The 19,649-nt window shown below is 45.6% G+C and overlaps 1 protein-coding gene across 1 annotated transcript in view; it reads left to right on the forward strand.

Moving 5' to 3' along the window:
* The first annotated feature begins 523 nt into the window (after positions 1–523).
* The window catches only part of LOC126263263 (uncharacterized), a 292,463-nt gene continuing 273,337 nt past the window's right edge, over positions 524–19,649 (forward strand). The window contains exon 1 of the mRNA XM_049960348.1: positions 524–709. Coding sequence (XP_049816305.1) covers positions 538–709 — 172 coding nt within the window. The 5' untranslated portion in view covers positions 524–537. The remainder of the gene's footprint in view (positions 710–19,649) is intronic.

Consider the following 19,649-nt stretch of genomic DNA (forward strand, 5'->3'; position numbering starts at 1 on the left):
GGGGCAGCAAGAGGAGCCTCAATTTGTTTTGCCGGCCCATGAAGTGCCACTGCTCGTTGGACACCACACGGTAGGAAAACCCACGGTAGGAAACCCCACGACACCGTCTAGCATGCCCAGACCACTTTCCGTTTAGGAGGGCTAGGGAAAGGCCGTCTCTTCATCCTTTGAATGAACAAAACCTCCTTCCGCCTGATACCGGAAACTGACCTCTGGCGCCCACAGTAGCACAGAGGTGCAGCCAGAAAATCATATGTTACAAGCTGTGTGACTGTGAGAAATTTTTTTCACGTAGTCCCTGCAGCATGATGGTCTACTACAGCAGTAGTGACGCAATGGAGTCGAAGTTCATTGATAAGAGTACTCGGAGAATAGGAGCTGTTGACTGACCGGGAAACCCTGAGCCTTAATGCCAGCGGATTAGTAAACGCAGTGGCCGCAATTCCCCTCCATCTGAACTGTGTCACTGCCGCAAACTTAAAAGGAAGCCAGAGCGTCTCCCGCGCCAGTCTCGGGTGTTCTCCTTCGTCGCTGAGGATGGCAGGCCTCGTTGCGAGTCTGAGGCGCAAAGCAGCCGCGACGCGGCGAGAATGCGTGTCTAGTGTTCGGTGTGGCGACGGACTGCGTTCGTGTGTTCCGTGTCATGTTATACGTCTCCCAGATACAGGCACAAAACACTGGGTACTAGATGGTGACAGTGTTCAGAATCGTAAGTCGCGACTCTTCTATTTATTAGTGTCAAGTGAATATGCGGGAGGTATTTTTTTTCAGGAAGAATCATGTTTTTATTTGCCGTATATGAAGTGTTTGAGAAGAGCAATGAGATTGACCATACTGCGGTGTGTTCATCCCTTCCAGATGCTCAGTCCGAGTTCCAGCTCCGTACAGTCATCACGTGATTTTTGACAGGGCCATCAGTGAAGTTGTGTTTTTGTTGCGTGTTAAGAAAATGGAACGGCGGAATTTGGAGCAAAATTATGCCATCAAGTTTTGTGTTAAACATCGGGAATCCGCGAGCGTGACCTTTGGAAAGCTGAAACAGGACTATGGGGAACGTTCCTCATCAAGAACACAAGTTTTTCGCTGGTACAAACTGTTTTTGGAAGGCCGAGAACACGTTAAAGATGAACCTCGCTGAGGGAGTCCTTCAACACAGAGTACACAGAGTACGCGAAAGAACTTGCCCCCCTTCTAACAGTTGTGTACCGCAAGTCTCTAGAGGAACGGAAGGTTCCAAATGATTGGAAAAGAGCACAGGTAGTTCCAGTCTTCAAGAAGGGTCGTCGAGCAAATGCGCAAAACTATAGACCTATATCTCTGACGTCGATCTGTTGTAGAATTTTAGAACATGTTTTTTGCTCGCGTATAATGTCGTTTCTGGAAACCTAGATTCTACTCTGTAGAAATCAACATGAATTCCGGAAACAGCGATCGTGTGAGACCCAACTCGCTTTATTTGTTCATGAGACCCAGAAAATATTAGATACAGGCTCCCAGGTAGATGCCAAATTTCCTTGACTTCCGGAAGGCGTTCGATACAGTTCCGCACTGTCGCTAGATAAACAAAGTAAGAGCCTACGGAATATCAGACCAGCTGTGTGGCTGGATTGAAGAGTTTTTAGCAATCAGAACACAGCATGTTGTTCTCAATGGAGAGACGTCTACAGACGTTAAAGTAACCTCTGGCGTGCCACAGGGGAGTGTTATGGGACCATTGCTTTTCACAATATATATAAATGACCTAGTAGATAGTGTCGGAAGTTCCATGCGGCTTTTCGCGGATGATGCTGTAGTATACAGAGAAGTTGCAGCATTAGAAAATTGCAGCGAAATGCAGGAAGATCTGCAGCGGATAGGCACTTGGTGCAGGGAGTGGCAACTGACCCTTAACATAGACAAATGCAATGTATTGCGAATACATAGAAAGAAGGATCCTTAATTGTATGATTATATGATAGCGGAACAAACACTGGTAGCAGTTACTTCTGTAAAATATCTGGGAGCATGCGAATACATAGAAAGAAGGATCCTTTATTGTATGATTATATGATAGCGGAACAAACACTGGTAGCAGTTACTTCTGTAAAATATCTGGGAGCATGTGTGCGGAACGATTTGAAGTGGAATGATCATACAAAATTAATTGTCCGTAAGGCAGGTACCAGGTTGAGATTCATTGGGAGAGTCCTTCGAAAATGCAGTCCATCAACAAAGGAGGTGGCTTACAAAACACTCGATCGACCTATACTTGAGTATTGCTCATCAATGTGGGATCCGTACCAGATCGGGTTGACGGAAGAGGTAGAGAAGATCCAAAGAAGAGCGGCGCGATTAGTCACGGGGTTATTTGGTAAACGTGATAGCGTTACGGAGATGTTTAGCAAACTCAAGTGGCAGACTCTGTAAGAGAGGCGCTCTGCATCGCGGTGTACCTTGCTGTCCAGGTTTCGAGAGGGTGCGTTTCTGGATGAGGTATCGAATATATTGCTTCCCCCTACTTATATCTCCCGAGGAGATCACGAATGTAAAATTAGAGAGATTCGAGCGCGCACGGAGGCTTTCCGGCAGTCGCTCTTCCCGCGAACCATACGCGACTGGAACAGAAAAGGGAGGTAATGACAGTGGCACGTAAAGTGCCCTCCGCCACACACCGTTGGGTGGCGTGCGGAGTATAAATGTAGATGTAGAACTTCAAAAACAGACGAATACGTCGAACATGCGCGTGCACTTGAGAGATTGTTCCTCCATGTCAACTGTCCAAGTGTCTTTCAGAGATGTCCTTGAAACCCCCAGCAAAAGAGTGAATCGAGCTGAGAACGGACAAGTGGACAAGTGGATGCTGCATCATGATCACTTCCCTCACTGAATTTTTGAACTCAAAAGGCACTTCTGTTGTTCCACAACTTACTTATTCACGTGATATAACCCTCGTGACTTTTTACTTTTCTCGAAACTGTGAAGTGTCTTACAATGACGTCATTTTGGGACCCGGGAGAACTTTCAACAGAATGCGACCGACATGTTAAAGACGCTACCAGTTGAAGCCTTTCAGCGCTGCTGCCAAGAGTGAGAACAACGACACCGCCAGCGTATAGCTTCCGAAGGGAACATCTCCAAGGGGACAACATTGCTGTATGAAAAATAAAAATAGAAACTTTGGTAGATGAAAAATCTGTCTCATTATTTTTCTCTGAAATCTCGTAATCACAATGAGTGATATGCACGCTGAGATCGTCGACTCTTCTTGTACTGATAGCAGAATGGAAAAATACTTATCGAACACGTGTCGCAAGAAGATTAACTTGCGGGCATCGATAAAACTGCAGTTAACTTCTCAACGAGTTTAAGTCAATTACGGTAAGAGATTGTATGAGTGGATAAATCTCGTGCCTGGGTAGCTGGTTTTATCGGCTACTGCTTTGTATTCTCATGCGCTGGTGTGGGCTGTAGTTGACGCAAGAGCTTGGAAGAGAGAAGCGAATTTCGTCTACGTCCCGGAACAGAATTCCTTGTGACGTGTGTAGTCTAAGTCTGTGCCGGATGTGTGGGTCACGATCAGTGTCAGTTGGAGTTGCACAACAATTCACTGTATTCTAGCACAGATTATAATTCTTTCGTGAATAAATAGCATGATTCGCGACTATAAATAGCCTTATAAAATACTTGTTGGATTCCAACGACTCGCCATTTCTTGACTGCACTATATGTCTACTTCAACACAAGTTTGCTTATGTCTTCTATCACTTTAGATTGCTTATGACATGTTGATTATGAAAATACTTTTGACGTTTGCCGAAATTAACTTTGAATTTACTTTGAACTTACTTTGAACTTTGATATGTGATGTTACCATTCACTCTTCACACTTCTGAGACATTTATTTATGTTGTCACGGACTATACACAAGACATATTTCGGAAAGGGATTAACACCATTTAGTAATTTATTTATGAATGCCTGTCTACATGTGTATCCTGAGCGCAATCACCGGATGAAAATGGAACAGGTTATAGCCAGTCCTCAGCAAAACGAAGACACGTTCGCCGCCTACAACTCGTACACTATATGAAGGGCTTATTTCAGTAGTCGTACAAGTCCATTTTTGTTTATTCTGAGATACAGGAGATCTCAACTGCAGATTTTTCAGCGCTCTTTTAACTTTAGGTCTCTGTATCTCAGAATGAACAAAAATGGACTTGTACCACTATTGAAATAAGCCCTTCATATAATATTGCTCCCGTCGTAACTCCTCGAGTGCCTCAGCCCTTCGAAGATTTTGCACTGGTGGATTGTCGTGAAGAAGATGACCGTGCTTGATGTCTTTCAGAGTGGGAATGCCGTTGCACATCAACAATCACACATTTGTTCGTAGGCTCAGGCGTAGAAACTCCGACGACTGGGGATTTCCAGGCTACTGCAGACGTAGTTCGCCTCCCCAGCCGCTGGATACCGGGTAACTTGATGGTCTTAAGCTTGATCTGCCATTGAGGTCTTCTATGCTGTTGAGCATTATTAGTTCATATGCTTTTAGGGGAATTTTTCCACGTCAGTGGCAAGACAGTGCACCATCCTCCAGCTGCTCATTTGCCTTCAAATGAAGCCTGCATGATGGAGGAAAGTGGACTAGGTAACACATGACTGACACCGAAGAGCCATAACGATTGCTAACAAGGCCGCGATAATTTTTTTCTGCATGTAACAGAAGATCGTCGAGTACACTGAGGCAATTACAGCTGTGAACGAGTAGAACCAGCAACCACAATTAGTCCAGCGAATTGGCCAACCACTGAAGACAAGAGATAATTCAGCCCTCCAAACGCGCAGATGTGCAGCGTGCTGGCCTTTTACTGTGACAGACCCGTTACTGACACAAAACGAAAAAAAGTAGTGGCAGAACCACCTGAGTTAATGGCTCACATTGGCGCGGAAGACGAGACGTCGCGACAGAGAGACGTAGAGATATTCGCTGGGATCCCCTCGGTAGCAGCACACGGGCATTCACGTTTTGCAAAACCTGCGGTACAATGGTGCCCTTGCTTTCGAGGTAGGCTGCATTTTTCTTAAGTAGTTAATCTGACCGACCTTATACAGTACATCAATTATGTGTCTTATCGTCAGCACGTAACTGAGGCAATTGACACACAGTTTCTATACACGGCTAGGGGGTACCGTAATTAGTGTCCTCTGTGACTTAGATAAATACATATTTGATGGTACTGAATGAGATCGGGAGCGCTATAAGAGAGCGTTGTAAGAACGCCGACGATGGCAGTATACCAGTATTTCTGTGATGGGTTAACAGAGAAGAGTAAATGTTCAAGTCAAAACGTCGAAGCGAAATGTTGGTAGGAAAATGCTGCCAGTGGAATACGAGAACATACGAATCGTTGCTTGTTTTATGTAATAACCGGATGTGTTATGTGTTCGGAATAGCCAGCACTGTAGGATAAGCAAACCTGCCCAACACGTAGGCGTAGATCATGAGGGATTGAGGCAGGGATCTCAACTGACGGAGAAAAAGAATCACAACACAAAGAAGGAGTTGTGCGACATAAACGAAAGTTGGTAGGGGTGTTCCTACATCTGAAAGATGACGTCTAGTCAAATTTCGTGCCAATCGAATAAGAGTGGCGCTACTAGAGCCACTATGAGGATACAAATCAAGTTTACCTTTGATACTGGACGTGGTGAGTTGATGTTAACCAAGAATGCCTTTAAGGTGACAAAGACGCCATTATCAACACGTCATGGCGTTTGAGTTCGCGTAATAGCGCTACGAGAAACTGGATGTTCTTTCTGCGAGTTAGCAAAAAGACTTGGCAGGAATGTAGACACTGTACATTATTGTTGGCAGCGGTGAACACAAGAATATACGGTCGCAAGAAGACCGGGCTCCGGACGGCCACGTGGTACTACCGAGAGGGAAGACCACTGTATTAGGTGTACGTCTCTGGCGCATCGTACTGCACCTGTAACAGCAATCTGAGTAGCAGTTGGCACTATAGAGACACAACGAAATGCTACAAATCGGTTCCTTCAAGGACAGTTCCGCGCCAGACGCCCTGTAGCGTGCATTCCACTGATCCCGAACCATCGCCATTTGCGACTTTAGTGGTATCAAGCGAGAGCTCATTGGCGGGTAGTGTGGAAGTCTGTTGTATTTTCTGATGAAAGCTGGTTCTGCTTCGGTGCCTGTGATGGCTGTGTTTTGGTTAGAAGGAAGCTAGTTGAGAGCCTGCGCCGGCCAGGGTGGCCGAGCGGTTCTAGGCGCTACAGTCTGGAACCGCGCGACCGCTACGGTCGCAGGTTCGAATCCTGCCTCGGGCATGGATGTGTGTGATGTCCTTAAGTTGGTTAGGTTTAAGTAGTTCTAAGTTCTAGGGGACTGATGACCACAGCAGTTAAGTCCCATAGTGCTCAGAGCCATTTGAACCATCCAACGTCATCCACAACCAGCATCAACTGTCCCCACGTTGACTGACCAAGTTCAACAGGCATTGAACTCCATCTTACAAAATGACATCCGGCACCTTCACAATACAAGGCATGCCAGTTTACGTGCTTGCATTCGACATTCTGACGTTACCCCAGTTACTAATGTTACAGCACTTCACATTTGTCTTGGCTTACCTCGCGTTTGCATTAATCTGTGATCTTGCAATGTTAATCACTTAAATATACAACCTAAACAAATGTATTCGCGAAATTTCATTACTCTGCATTAATTATTTTTTGGTGCTGCGATTTCTTTTCTGTCCGTGTATATTACTAAACGGCTAAGCCGGTTCATGGTTCATGGTGCACAGTCGCAGCTGTAGGCTGCCTACATAATGGCTTCTGTGGACAACAAAAATTCGGTTTTTAATATTTCATATAATTATCGACCGAATTCAAAAATTTTAAATCGTCTAAAGATCTACTCATTAAAAGCTATGATCTTATGTGAAGAGTTCTAAAAAATAAGACAAGAATTGTAGTTTAAAATTGTGTATGTGTCTAGTGGCGGCTTAACTCACGGCGCGCAAATCGCCAGACTATGTTCATCCATTATTTGAGAATGAGAGCACTCAGTGACTTGTAACAAACTTTACACATATTTTCAAACTTTTGCGACACTTTTTCTCTCTGACACCCCCAAAAATGACTAAACGAAAGAAGTTTGTTTGCTGTTCGTGCACTAAAACTGCCGCATCAGGGACGACCTTTAAATGCGTTATTTATTACTACTAACTCTTTTCGCAACCCATTTTGCAGACAGCATCCATGTATACTACTGAACAAACTTGCGAAATTATATAATTTTACAACACACTGTTTAGGAAACATGATGTCGTAAACAGTAAGATGCGTGAAAAACTTGTTCTTGCTTAAAACTGAGAGCAACATTTTCAGACTATACTCATGCAGTGTTTGATAATGACTTCCACCAAACATTAAATTTCAGACATTTTTCTAAACTTTTTTCGGTTACATGCTTAACGTCAAACATTTAATCAGATGCTTGAAGCTGTTTTATACACAGGACTTCGATTCTTTAAAGGTGAGGGGGAGGGGGGGGGAGTACTGTTGCAGAAATAACTGAATGAAAATTTAAGTTAAGAATCTCGTAATTAGCTTGCACTAAGGTTATGGAAATGTGTCACAAAGAGAATTCGAATGCCAATCGTAGAAAATCCTTGTCATTAAGTAACCAATTATTGTCGCCGCTTCAGAGCTACAGAGTGCGAGTAATTCAGTCACACTGATGAGTACAGCGGTTTACGTTCCTGTCCAGCATACTGATGAAGGTGCAGTATTCCGCAGTTTTAGTAACGGCCTTTCGTCCAATTCGTACTATGTTAGCGAACCTCCCCGGCGTCGCATAAGTAAGTATTTGTAGCCGGACGGCTTGGCTAGAGTATCGGTAACAAATTGTGTACACAAACCATCCTCGCGAAACAGTCTAGCTACTAGTGAAAAGTGTATCAAAATCTCTACAGTATTTCCTGAGATTATCCTCGACTTACAGACAGAAAAACGCAGAGGGAGGAATTTAATTTATCATAGTTCAGCCAATATCCACGAAATATTTACAAATTTATAAGCAAACCTTTCTCGCGAGTCAGTATGTCCATTACTGAAAACCAAATCAAATTCTCTACATTCGTTTCTGAGATTAACCTTCACACTCAGACACAAAAACGCGGCGGAGGACTTTAATTTTTATTGAAGTGACAAAAGAAATGGGATAGCGATATGCACATATACAGACACTTATATGGATATGGTGATGACCTGGATGGATGTGGTGTCTGTTCTTTAGGATACGGTGTCTGTTCTTTCGGACCTGTACATATAAGTATATAGTTCTGGCAATACCGGCAATTACCTTCTTCTTCTGTGCGGATGCACACATATTCCCCGAACTCTTACGGGACTTGGTAAGAATGTCTTCCACGAGTAATGAGTGTGTTGGGGTGGGACACTACGAATGTAGTGTGTGGACATACAAGGTGAGAATGTGGGTCTCGAGGGAGGCGTGCGCGAGATAGACCTTGCAGTCGCGCTATCCTTTGTGCCCTCGGTGGCTCAGATGAATAGAGCGCCTGCCATGTAAGCAGGAGATCCCGGGTTCGAGTTCGAGTCGGGGCACACATTTTGACCTGTCCCCGTTGATATACACTTCTGGAAATGGAAAAAAGAACACATTGACACCGGTGTGTCAGACCCACCATACTTGCTCCGGACACTGCGAGAGGGCTGTACAAGCAATGATCACACGCACGGCACAGCGGACACACCAGGAACCGCGGTGTTGGCCGTCGAATGGCGCTAGCTGCGCAGCATTTGTGCACCGCCGCCGTCAGTGTCAGCCAGTTTGCCGTGGCATACGGAGCTCCATCGCAGTCTTTAACACTGGTAGCATGCCGCGACAGCGTGGACGTGAACCGTATGTGCAGTTGACGGACTTTGAGCGAGGGCGTATAGTGGGCATGCGGGAGGCCGGGTGGACGTACCGCCGAATTGCTCAACACGTGGGGCGTGAGGTCTCCACAGTACATCGATGTTGTCGCCAGTGGTCGGCGGAAGGTGCACGTGCCCGTCGACCTGGGACCGGACCGCAGCGACGCACGGATGCACGCCAAGACCGTAGGATCCTACGCAGTGCCGTAGGGGACCGCACCGCCACTTCCCAGCAAATTAGGGACACTGTTGCTCCCGGGGTATCGGCGAGGACCATTCGCAACCGTCTCCATGAAGCTGGGCTACGGTCCCGCACACCGTTAGGCCGTCTTCCGCTCACGCCCCAACATCGTGCAGCCCGCCTCCAGTGGTGTCGCGACAGGCGTGAATGGAGGGACGAATGGAGACGTGTCGTCTTCAGCGATGAGAGTCGCTTCTGCCTTGGTGCCAATGATGGTCGTATGCGTGTTTGGCGCCGTTCAGGTGAGCGCCACAATCAGGACTGCATACGACCGAGGCACACAGGGCCAACACCCGGCATCATGGTGTGGGGAGCGATCTCCTACACTGGCCGTACACCACTGGTGATCGTCGAGGGGACACTGAATAGTGCACGGTACATCCAAACCGTCATCGAACCCATCGTTCTACCATTCCTAGACCGGCAAGGGAACTTGCTGTTCCAACAGGACAATGCACGTCCGCATGTATCCCGTGCCACCCAACGTGCTCTAGAAGGTGTAAGTCAACTACCCTGGCCAGCAAGATCTCCGGATCTGTCCCCCATTGAGCATGTTTGGGACTGGATGAAGCGTCGTCTCACGCGGTCTGCACGTCCAGCACGAACGCTGGTCCAACTGAGGCGCCAGGTGGAAATGGCATGGCAAGCCGTTCCACAGGACTACATCCAGCATCTCTACGGTCGTCTCCATGGGAGAATAGCAGCCTGCATTGCTGCGAAAGGTGGATATACACTGTACTAGTGCCGACATTGTGCATGCTCTGTTGCCTGTGTCTATGTGCCTGTGGTTCTGTCAGTGTGATCATGTGATGTATCTGACCCCAGGAATGTGTCAATAAAGTTTCCCCTTCCTGGGACAATGAATTCACGGTGTTCTTATTTCAATTTCCAGGAGTGTATATCAAGGCCCGTGAGCAGCTGGCAGTATTAATATAATTCTAATTACATATACAGATGGCAGTAGTATCGCACACTCAAGGTATAACAGGGCAATGCATTGGCGGAGCTGTCATTTATACTCAGGTAATTCATATAAAAAGGGTTTCCGATGTGATTATGCCCGCACGACGGGAATTAACAGACTTTGAACGCGGAATGGTAGTTGAGCTAGACGCATGGACATTACATATTGGGAATCGTTATGGAATACAGTATTCCGAAATCCACAGTGTGAATAGTGTGCCGAGAATACCAAATTTCAGACACTATCTCTCACCACGGACAACGCAGTGGCCGACTACCTCCACTTAACGAGCGAGAGCAGCGGCTTTACGTAGAGTAGTCAGTGCTAAAAGACAAGCAGCACTGCGTGAAATAACCGCAGAACTCAACACGAGACTACGACGAACGTATCTGTCAAGACAGTGCGGCGAAATTTGGCGTTAATGGGCTATGGCAGAAGACAACCGACGCGAGTGCCTTTGCTACCAGCACGACATCGCTTCCAACGTTTCTTGTGGGCTCGTGACCATTTGCGTTGGGCCCTAGACGACTGAAAAACAGTGGCTTGGTCACATGAGTCCCGATTTCAGTTGGTAAGAGCTGATGTTAGGGTTCGAGTGTGGCGCAAACCCCACGGAGCCACGGACCCAGGTTGTCAACAAGGCACGTGAATAAATGGCTCGATAACGGTATAGGCTGTGTTTACATGGAATGGACTGATATTTATCATTATGTTGGGCTACTTGGAGACCATCTGCAGCCATTCATTGACTTCATGTTCCCAAACGACAGAATTTTTATGGATAACAATGCCCCAACTGACCGGGCAACAACTGTACGTGATTGGTTTGAAGAACATTATGGATAATTCGAGCGGATGACTTGGCCACCCCGATCGCCCGACATGAATCCCATCGAACATTTATAGAATGTAATCGGGAGGTAAGTATGGACGGCTATAAAAACAGCATGTCTCAATGTTTCTGCAGGGGACTGCCAACGACTTGTTGAGCCCACGAAGCGTCGAGTTGTTGCTCCACGCCGGGAAAAAGGAGGTCCGACACATTATTAGGAGGTATGGCTCAAATAGCTCTGAGCACTATGGGACTTAACTTCTGAGGTAATCAGTCCCCTAGAACTTAGAACTACTTAAACCTAACTAACATAAGGAGATCACACACATCCAAGCCCGAGGCAGGATTCGAACCTGCGACCGTAGCGGTCGCGTGGTTCCAGACTGTAGCGCATAGAACCGCTCGGCCACATAGGCCGGCTTAGGAGATATCCCAGGACTTTTATCACCTCAGTGTCAGTGGCGGATACAGAAAAACCTCAACGAGGGGCGGTAAATATATCTTGAGCTATCTTTACTTTTACCGTCATAAAAAATAATCAAGTCACTTTCAAAATTTAAGAAAGTTTTATTTAAATTGATTCTACATCCACATCTACATTTATACTCCGCAAGCCACCCAACGGTGTGTGGCGGAGGACACTTTACGTGCCACTGTCATTACCTCCCTTTCCTGTTCCAGCCGCGTATGGTTCGCGGGAAGAACGACTGCAGGAAAGCCTCCGTGCGCGCTCGAATCTCTCTAATTTTACATTCGTGATCTCCTCGGGAGGTATAAGTACGGGGAAGCAATATATTCGATACCTCATCCAGAAACGCACCCTCTCGAAACCTGGACAGCAAGGTACACCGCGATGCAGAGCGCCTCTCTTGCAGAGTCTGCCACTTGAGTTTGCTAAACATCTCCGTAACGCTATCGCGCTTGCCAAATAACCCTGTGACGAAACGCGCCGCTCTTCTTTGGATCTTCTCTATCTCCTCTGTCAACCCGACCCGGTACGGATCCCACACTGATGAGCAATACTCAAGTATAGGTCGAACGAGTGTTTTGTAAGCCACCTCCTTTGTTGATTGACTACATTTTCTAAGGACTCTCCCGATGAATCTCAACCTGGCATCCGCCTTACCAACAGTTAATTTTATATGATTATTCCACTTCAAATCGTTCCGCACGCATACTCCCAGATATTTTGCAGAAGTAACTGCTACCAGTGTTTGTTCCGCTATCATATAATCATACAATTAAGGATCCTTCTTTCTATGTATTCGCAATACATTACATTTGTCTATGTTAAGGGTCAGTTGCCACTCCCTGCACCAAGTGCCTATCCGCTGCAGCTCTTCCTGCATTTCGCTGCAATTTTCTAATGCTGCAACTTCTCTGTATACTACAGCATCATCCGCGAAAAGCCGCATGGAACTGCCGACACTATATATATATATTGTGAAAAGCAATGGTCCCATAACACTCCCCTGTGGCACGCCAGAGGTTACTTTAACGTCTGTAGACGTCTCTCCATTGTACACATACACAAGTCAATGCCATCTTATGATATAAAAAAGTTACAATTGTGGTTCTCTTCCTTAAATGATGAATTCTATGCACCTATTCTTCCTGGCAAATTGGTCGATTACATCGTCAATAGGACAATCAATGAGGGTGAGTGTTCAACAGAGCTAAGCCATTAAGTCGATCCTCCTCCATTGTCGACCTCAGCCATGTCTTTGTACGTCGCAATGTTGAAAAACTTCTTCTACTGTAGCAATAGATGCAGATAGACTAGCAAATATTTTGTACAGCGTGTGCAAAGTAGGATAGTCAGATCTAGGACAAACAGACAACGCTTGCATAACAGAATCACAATCATTAAGAGCGTTTATGCTCGTTTGCTTGTATTGAAGAATCCCTCCCCTTAGTCTCTTTTTAATTACAAAAAGTGATTCTTCTTCAAAGAAGGGTAGTTCAGTTAAACATTGATTCAGTTTATATGCCAGATCATTACCGTCATGTTTCAGTAGTTGCGAGGGCAAAAGTATGTTGAATTTTAAACGATAAATATTTCCTTCGGAAAAACGTTCTCTCATGTCAGTGATAACATGGAATAAAAACAGTTCTTTTCCAATATGTCGTAGCATCATCATTATGATCACAGTTTTCCCTGTGTCTTTGTCTGCCTGTAAGACGAGCAGCACTCATCTCCACGTCTAACTCTTCCGTAACTGCCTTCGCCTCTTCAACAATACTAGCAAAGTGTCTATCAGCATTAGCTCTCATGCGCCGAATCTAATTTTGGCAGCGACTTTTCTCGTCGGTATGTGTTAGCTATCTATGTGCTATATAGGAAAGTACAACTACTCGATAACTCGATTCAGTCGAGTCGACTGACGAAAGAAACGAACGAATACTGTGCGGGCTGACTGGCGGGGGCGGCGCGGGTGGCAATGTGGGTGGCTCCACAAGGGGGCGGGGGAGGGGGGAGGGGGAAGGCCCCCCCTTGTGTATCTGACACTGCCCAGTGTATAGTACGTGTAGATACTCTCTTCAGAATCTATCTCTCAACGCGGTACTCAGTTATTTTTTGTTTATTTCGTCCTAAAAATTTGCGCATATTCTCTCCCTCTCCCTCTCCCTCTCCCTCTCCCTCTCTCTCTCTCCCTCTCTCTCTCTCTCTGTCTTACACACACACACACACACACACACACATACACACACACCCTTGCATGTCCGCCACCTGGTGTGCCGTCCTACGATCACGACTTAAGATTTACGTGGAGTGGCCACTGCTTTGACATGAGGATTGTCATATTTAACCGATCGACGTGTAGGGCGCCGCTGAGAACAGCTGTTGACGCGATGCGCCCCGAAAGATAACGGGCAAATATTTACCGCGGGTCCTCACAGATCGGCCGGCACTGTCGGCGACCTTCGGGCCTATCTCTCAGCGCAGCAGCCGGTCACAAGTTGCCCGCAGGCAAACAGCTTTTCAAGAACAATGAGCGTTCCCCGCGGCATAGGCAAATAATGTTTAGCGTTTCGTGTGCGCGTCACTCGCACTCATATTTAGAAAGTCACTCGGTTGCGGAGGACCAGTTGACAAGACTGAGCTAAGTTCGTCTTCTGTGGGCCCGTTACACTGTGATCATTCTGAACTATCTGCTATGCCTGGAAAATTACCTTTAGTCGTAACATATTAATAAAATAATTTCTTCTCTTAAAAGCGAAAAAAAGAAAATTCTCATGGGCTTGATTACACTGCAGGCAAAATATTAAAAACATGTTGTCCTTATGTACCGGGTGATCAAAAAGTCAATATAAATGTGAAAACTGAATAAATCACGTAATAATGTAGATATAGAGGTAAAAATTGACACACATGCTTGGAATGACATGGGGTTTTATTAGAACAAAAAAAGAAACAAAGTTCACAAAATGTCCGACAGATAGCGCTGGACAGCAAAACGTCAGTGACTGCGCATGACAATCGTCATGCTTGGCCTCCCAGGTCCCCAGACCTCAGTCCGTGCGATTATTGGCTTTGAGGTTAACTAAAGTCGCAAGTGTATCGTGATCGACCGACGTCTCTAGGGATGCTGAAAGACAACATCCGACGCCAATGCCTCACCATAACTCCGGACATGCTTTACAGTGCTGTTCACAACATTATTCCTCGACTACAGCTATTGTTGACGAATGATGGTGGACATATTGAGCATTTCCTGTAAAGAACATCATCTTTGCTTTGTCTTACTTGTTATGCTAATTATTGCTATTCTGATCAGATGAAGCGCCATCTGTCGGACAGTTTTTGAACTTTTGTATTATTATTTTATTTTTATTTTTTTGGCTCTAATAAAAGCCCATGTTATTCCAAGCATGTGTGTCAATTTGTACCTCTCTTTCTACATTATTCCGTGATTTATTCAGTTTTCAAATTTATACCGACTTTTTGATCACCCGGTACCTTCGCACTCATCCATATACAGGGTGTTGGGAAATTCCCATTACAAACTTCTAGGACTTGTAGAGGGGAGTGAGTACGTAATACGAGGGGAAGTCAAAAAGCAAAGGGACTTCTGCAGCCGGCCTGCGTGGCCGAGCGGTTCTAGGTGCTACAGTCTGGAACCGCGCGACCGCTACAGTCGCAGGTTCGAATCCTGCCTCGGGCATGGATGTGTGTGATGTCCTTAGGTTAGTTAGTTTTAAGTGGTTCTAAGTTCTAGGGGACTGATGACCTCAGCAGTTAAGTCCCATAGTGCTCAGAGCCATTTGACTTCTGCAGTTTCTCGCCGTAGGGTTTGGTAACACTGCTAGTATCAAGGGCTTAAGTATTGACGTCTGCAACAATTCTTTACAGCGTGTCACTCCTATTCCTGCGTTAGTCGTTGTATTGTAGAAGACTGTGAAACATGGCAGCTCCATTATCGATCTACACCAAAGATGAAATTTTGGCAGTGATACGCTTTTTTATTTGCGAAAGGTGTTAAACCTGCGGGAATTATTCGTCGAATGCAAGCGCAGTATGGTGAAAGCTGTTATCCCGAAGCAAGACCTGCGGATGGTTAGAGCGTTTCAAACATGGAAGAATTTCTCTCTGTGACGAAGAAAGCTCGGGCACGCAATCGACGTCCACAACTGAGGACAATTTTGAAGTCGTTGAGTGTATGGTGATGGAAAAGAGACGAATCACGACGAAATTGCCGATACTTTACGTATTAGTCATGGTTTAGGGTACCTCATCTTACACGACAGGCAAAATTTTTGGAAAGTGTGTGTAAGGTGGGTACCGAAAGATTTGTCAGCGCAGCATAAGGCGCAAAGGAAGGATATCTCTCGTAAACATTTGGCCCGTTGTCATCGGGAGACGGGACTTTTACAGCAGTCGTTACTGATGCACCCGCGCCTCATCTACAGCACCGATTTGCTGTAAAAGTCCGTCTCCCTCGCGATGATAACGGGCCAAATGTTTACGAGAGATATCCTTCCTTTGCGCCTTATGCTGCGCTGACAAATCTTTCGGTACCCACCTTACACACACTTTCCAAAAATTTTGCCTGTCGTGTAGGATGGGGTACACTAAACCTTGACTGACGTGTAAAGTATTGGCGATGTTGTCCATTAGGATTCGTCTGTTTCCCCTCATTATACCCTCATCGACTTCCAAATTGTCCTCAGTTGTTGACTTCGACGACCTACCCGATGTTTCATCGTCACATAGAGAAGTTCTTCCCTGTTTGATCCATTCTTAGATGTTGCTTCGTTGCGAGCATGGTTTGGAAACACCCACCATCACCAGAAAGTTAAGAAATTTAAACGTTAACCGTCAGCTGATAGGATTTTGCTAACACTATTCTGGAACATGTAAAATGTGGTAGCCGTTTATTTCATCCCAAACGGCGAAACTGTGAACAGTGATAACTATTGCGATGTGTCGCGAACTAAAATGAAACCTGCAAACAGATCCAAACGCGTCGGAAAATTGCGAGAAGGTGTCATCCTGCTGCAAGATACCGTTCGGCCACATTCTGCCAAACGGACGGCCGAAACAATAAAATGAATTGGGATTCAAACTGCCGGAACGCCCGCCATGCAGTTCAGAAGTGGCTCCAAGCGATTTCCATATTTTGGGCCATTGAAGGAGCGCTCAGGAGAAAAAGATTTGCAACCGATGCAGAAGTCATTGATGCGGTGCAAAATTGGTTACTGATGCAACCAAAAACCTTTATTTCCAATGGAATCAAACTTGTGAAACGTTGCACAAAGAGTGTTAAAGTGCAGAGAGGCTACGTGGAAAAATAATACATGTTTCCGTTTTCTATCATTAGAATAAATATTCCTTTTCTCAAAAGTCCCTTTTTGACTTCTCCTCGTATTTTGAATAGGAACCCATGTCGGGAAGCGTTCTGTTTTCGTGCTACAGCCGTTTTAAAAGATGTTTGCTAGGTAGTTATGCTACAGGGCAGTCATGGTGGTGGGTGGTTACGTCGGTTGGGCCGATGTCATCTGGCGTCCGTCCTACCCCTCTGACCTGGTTCGAGCCTCATTCACGTGTTTCTGAGTGTTGAGCAACGTAGCAGACTACACGTTTGCAGAATGCACCGATATGACTCTTCTGAATGGCGAAGCTCACGGCAATGAAAGAGCTGCTCGTCGCCTTTATCAAGATCGTTCTCCCCAACGTCGGACTCCATCGCTTACCCTTTCTGCCTTAATTATGCAGTAGCTTCAAGAAAGGGATACCTGGACCGTCAGCAGGCGTGACTGCGGTGCTCTATGGAGACGCCGCGCACCGGAATTGGAAGAGGGCGTACTGCATCACGCTGAAGAGAACCCGTCAACGAATGTACGGGCAATTTCTTTGGCTATTGACGAATGGAACTGTAAAACAAGAGATGTACTGGGTCACGCCTAATCAATTACTTGTAATAGTGGTCGGGTTACCAACTTTTATTTTCCAAATGGTTGTAGCACGGAAACGGTACGTTTCTGGACATGTGGTCCGTTTCAGAATATTATCTACTGACTCCCATCAACAAGTCCTGGATGTTTGCAAGGAATTTCCGAACACCCTGTATACAGGGTGTTACAAAAAGGTACGGCCAAACTTTCAGGAAACATTCCTCACACATAAAAAAAGAAAATATGTTATGTGGACATGTGTCCGGAAACGCTTACTTTCCATGTTAGAGCTCATTTTATTACTTCTCTTCAAATCACATTATTAATGGAATGGAAACACACAACAACAGAACGTACCAGCGTGACTTCAAACACTTTGTTACAGGAAATGTTCAAAATGTCCTCCGTTAGCGAGGATACATGCATTCACCCTCCGTCGCATGGAATCCCTGATGCGCTGATGCAGCCCTGGAGGATGGCGTATTGTATCACAGCCGTCCACAATACGAGCACGATGAGTCTCTACATTTGGTACCGGGGTTGCGTAGACAAGAGCTTTCAAGCGCCCCCATAAATGAAAGTCAAGACGGTTGAGGTCAGGGGAGCGAGGAGGCCATGGAATTGGTCCGCCTCTACCAATCCATCGGTCACCGAATCTGTTGTTGAGAAGCGTACGAACACTTCGACTGAAATGTGCACGAGCTCCATCGTGCATGAACCACATATTGTGTCGTACTTGTAAAGGCACATGTTCTAGCAGCACAGGTAGAGTATCCTGTATGAAATCATGATAACGTGCTCCATTGAGCGTAGGTGGAAGAACATGGGGCCCAATCAAGACATCACCAACAATGCCTGCCCAAACGTTCACAGAAAATCTGTGTTGATGACGTGATTGCACAATTGCGTGCGGATTCTCGTCAGTCCACACATGTTGATTGTGAAAATTTACAATTTGATCACTTTGGAATGAAGCCTCATCCGTAACGAGAACATTTGCACTGAAATCAGGATTGACACATTTTTGGATGAACCATTCGCAGAAGTGTACCCGTGGAGGCAAATCAGCTGCTGGTAGTGCCTGCACACGCTGTACATTGTACGGAAACAACTGGTTCTCCCGTAGCACTCTCCATGCAGTGACGTGGTCACCGCTACCTTGTACAGCAGCAACTTCTCTGACGCTAACATTAGGGTTATCGTCAACTGCACGAAGAATTGCCTCGTCCATTGCAGGTGTCCTCGTCGTTCTAGGTCTTCCCCAGTCGCGAGTCATAGGCTGGAATGTTCCGTGCTCCCTAAGACGCCGATCAATTGCTTCGAACATCTTCCTGTCGGGACACCTTCGTCCTGGAAATCTGTCTCGATACAAACGTACCGCGCCACGGCTATTGCCCCGTGCTAATCCCTACATCAAATGGGCATCTGCCAACTCCGCATTTGTAAACATTGCACTGACTGCAAAACCACGTTCGTGATGAATACTAACTTGTTGATGCTACGTACTGATGTGCTTGATGCTAGTACTGTAGAGCAACGAGTCGCATGTCAACACAAGCACCGAAGTCAACATTACCTTCCTTCAATTGGGCCAACTGGCGGTGAATCGAGGAAGTACAGTACATACTGACGAAACTAAAATGAGCTCTAACATGGAAATTAAGCGTTTCCGGACACATGTCCACATAACATCTTTTCTTTATCTGTGTGTGAGGAATGTTTCCTGAAAGTTTGGCCGTACCTTCTTGTAACACCCTGTATAATGGCGTCACTTTCACAAGATTTGTTTATAGACAGACTTAAAGTACTCCGTTGTTAGAATCCTCTTTTAAGTTGTTTAGGACAGATATTAACTATATACTCATTTCATTATCAACCGCCTTCTCAATTGGTTTGGAAAAAATAGTATACTTACGAGTAGTTGACCGTATCTGCAAACGAGACATTCCGATTCATTCACAATTTGGACTCGGGAAGAGCCTCTCCACTGAAGATGAAACCTACCACTGACAGTATGTTGAAATATGAGAATGACAGAATTTCATCCAGTGGGATTTATTATGATCTGTCTAAGGTATTCGACAGGGAGAATTATTACATTCGGTTGTAAAAATGAAAAGTCGGTATGTTTGCCTACTTCTATTCATCAGTGTGATACGGAATAATTTTTTAGAACAATTTTATACTTAAGATTGTCTATACACATGGGAATTAAAAACATTAGCTGCCAGAGGGCATCGATTTATATGTATGGGGCAAATTGAAAATTTGTA

Source organism: Schistocerca nitens, chromosome 6 (assembly GCF_023898315.1).
Source record: "Schistocerca nitens isolate TAMUIC-IGC-003100 chromosome 6, iqSchNite1.1, whole genome shotgun sequence".
In the NCBI taxonomy this organism is placed as follows: domain Eukaryota; kingdom Metazoa; phylum Arthropoda; class Insecta; order Orthoptera; family Acrididae; genus Schistocerca; species Schistocerca nitens.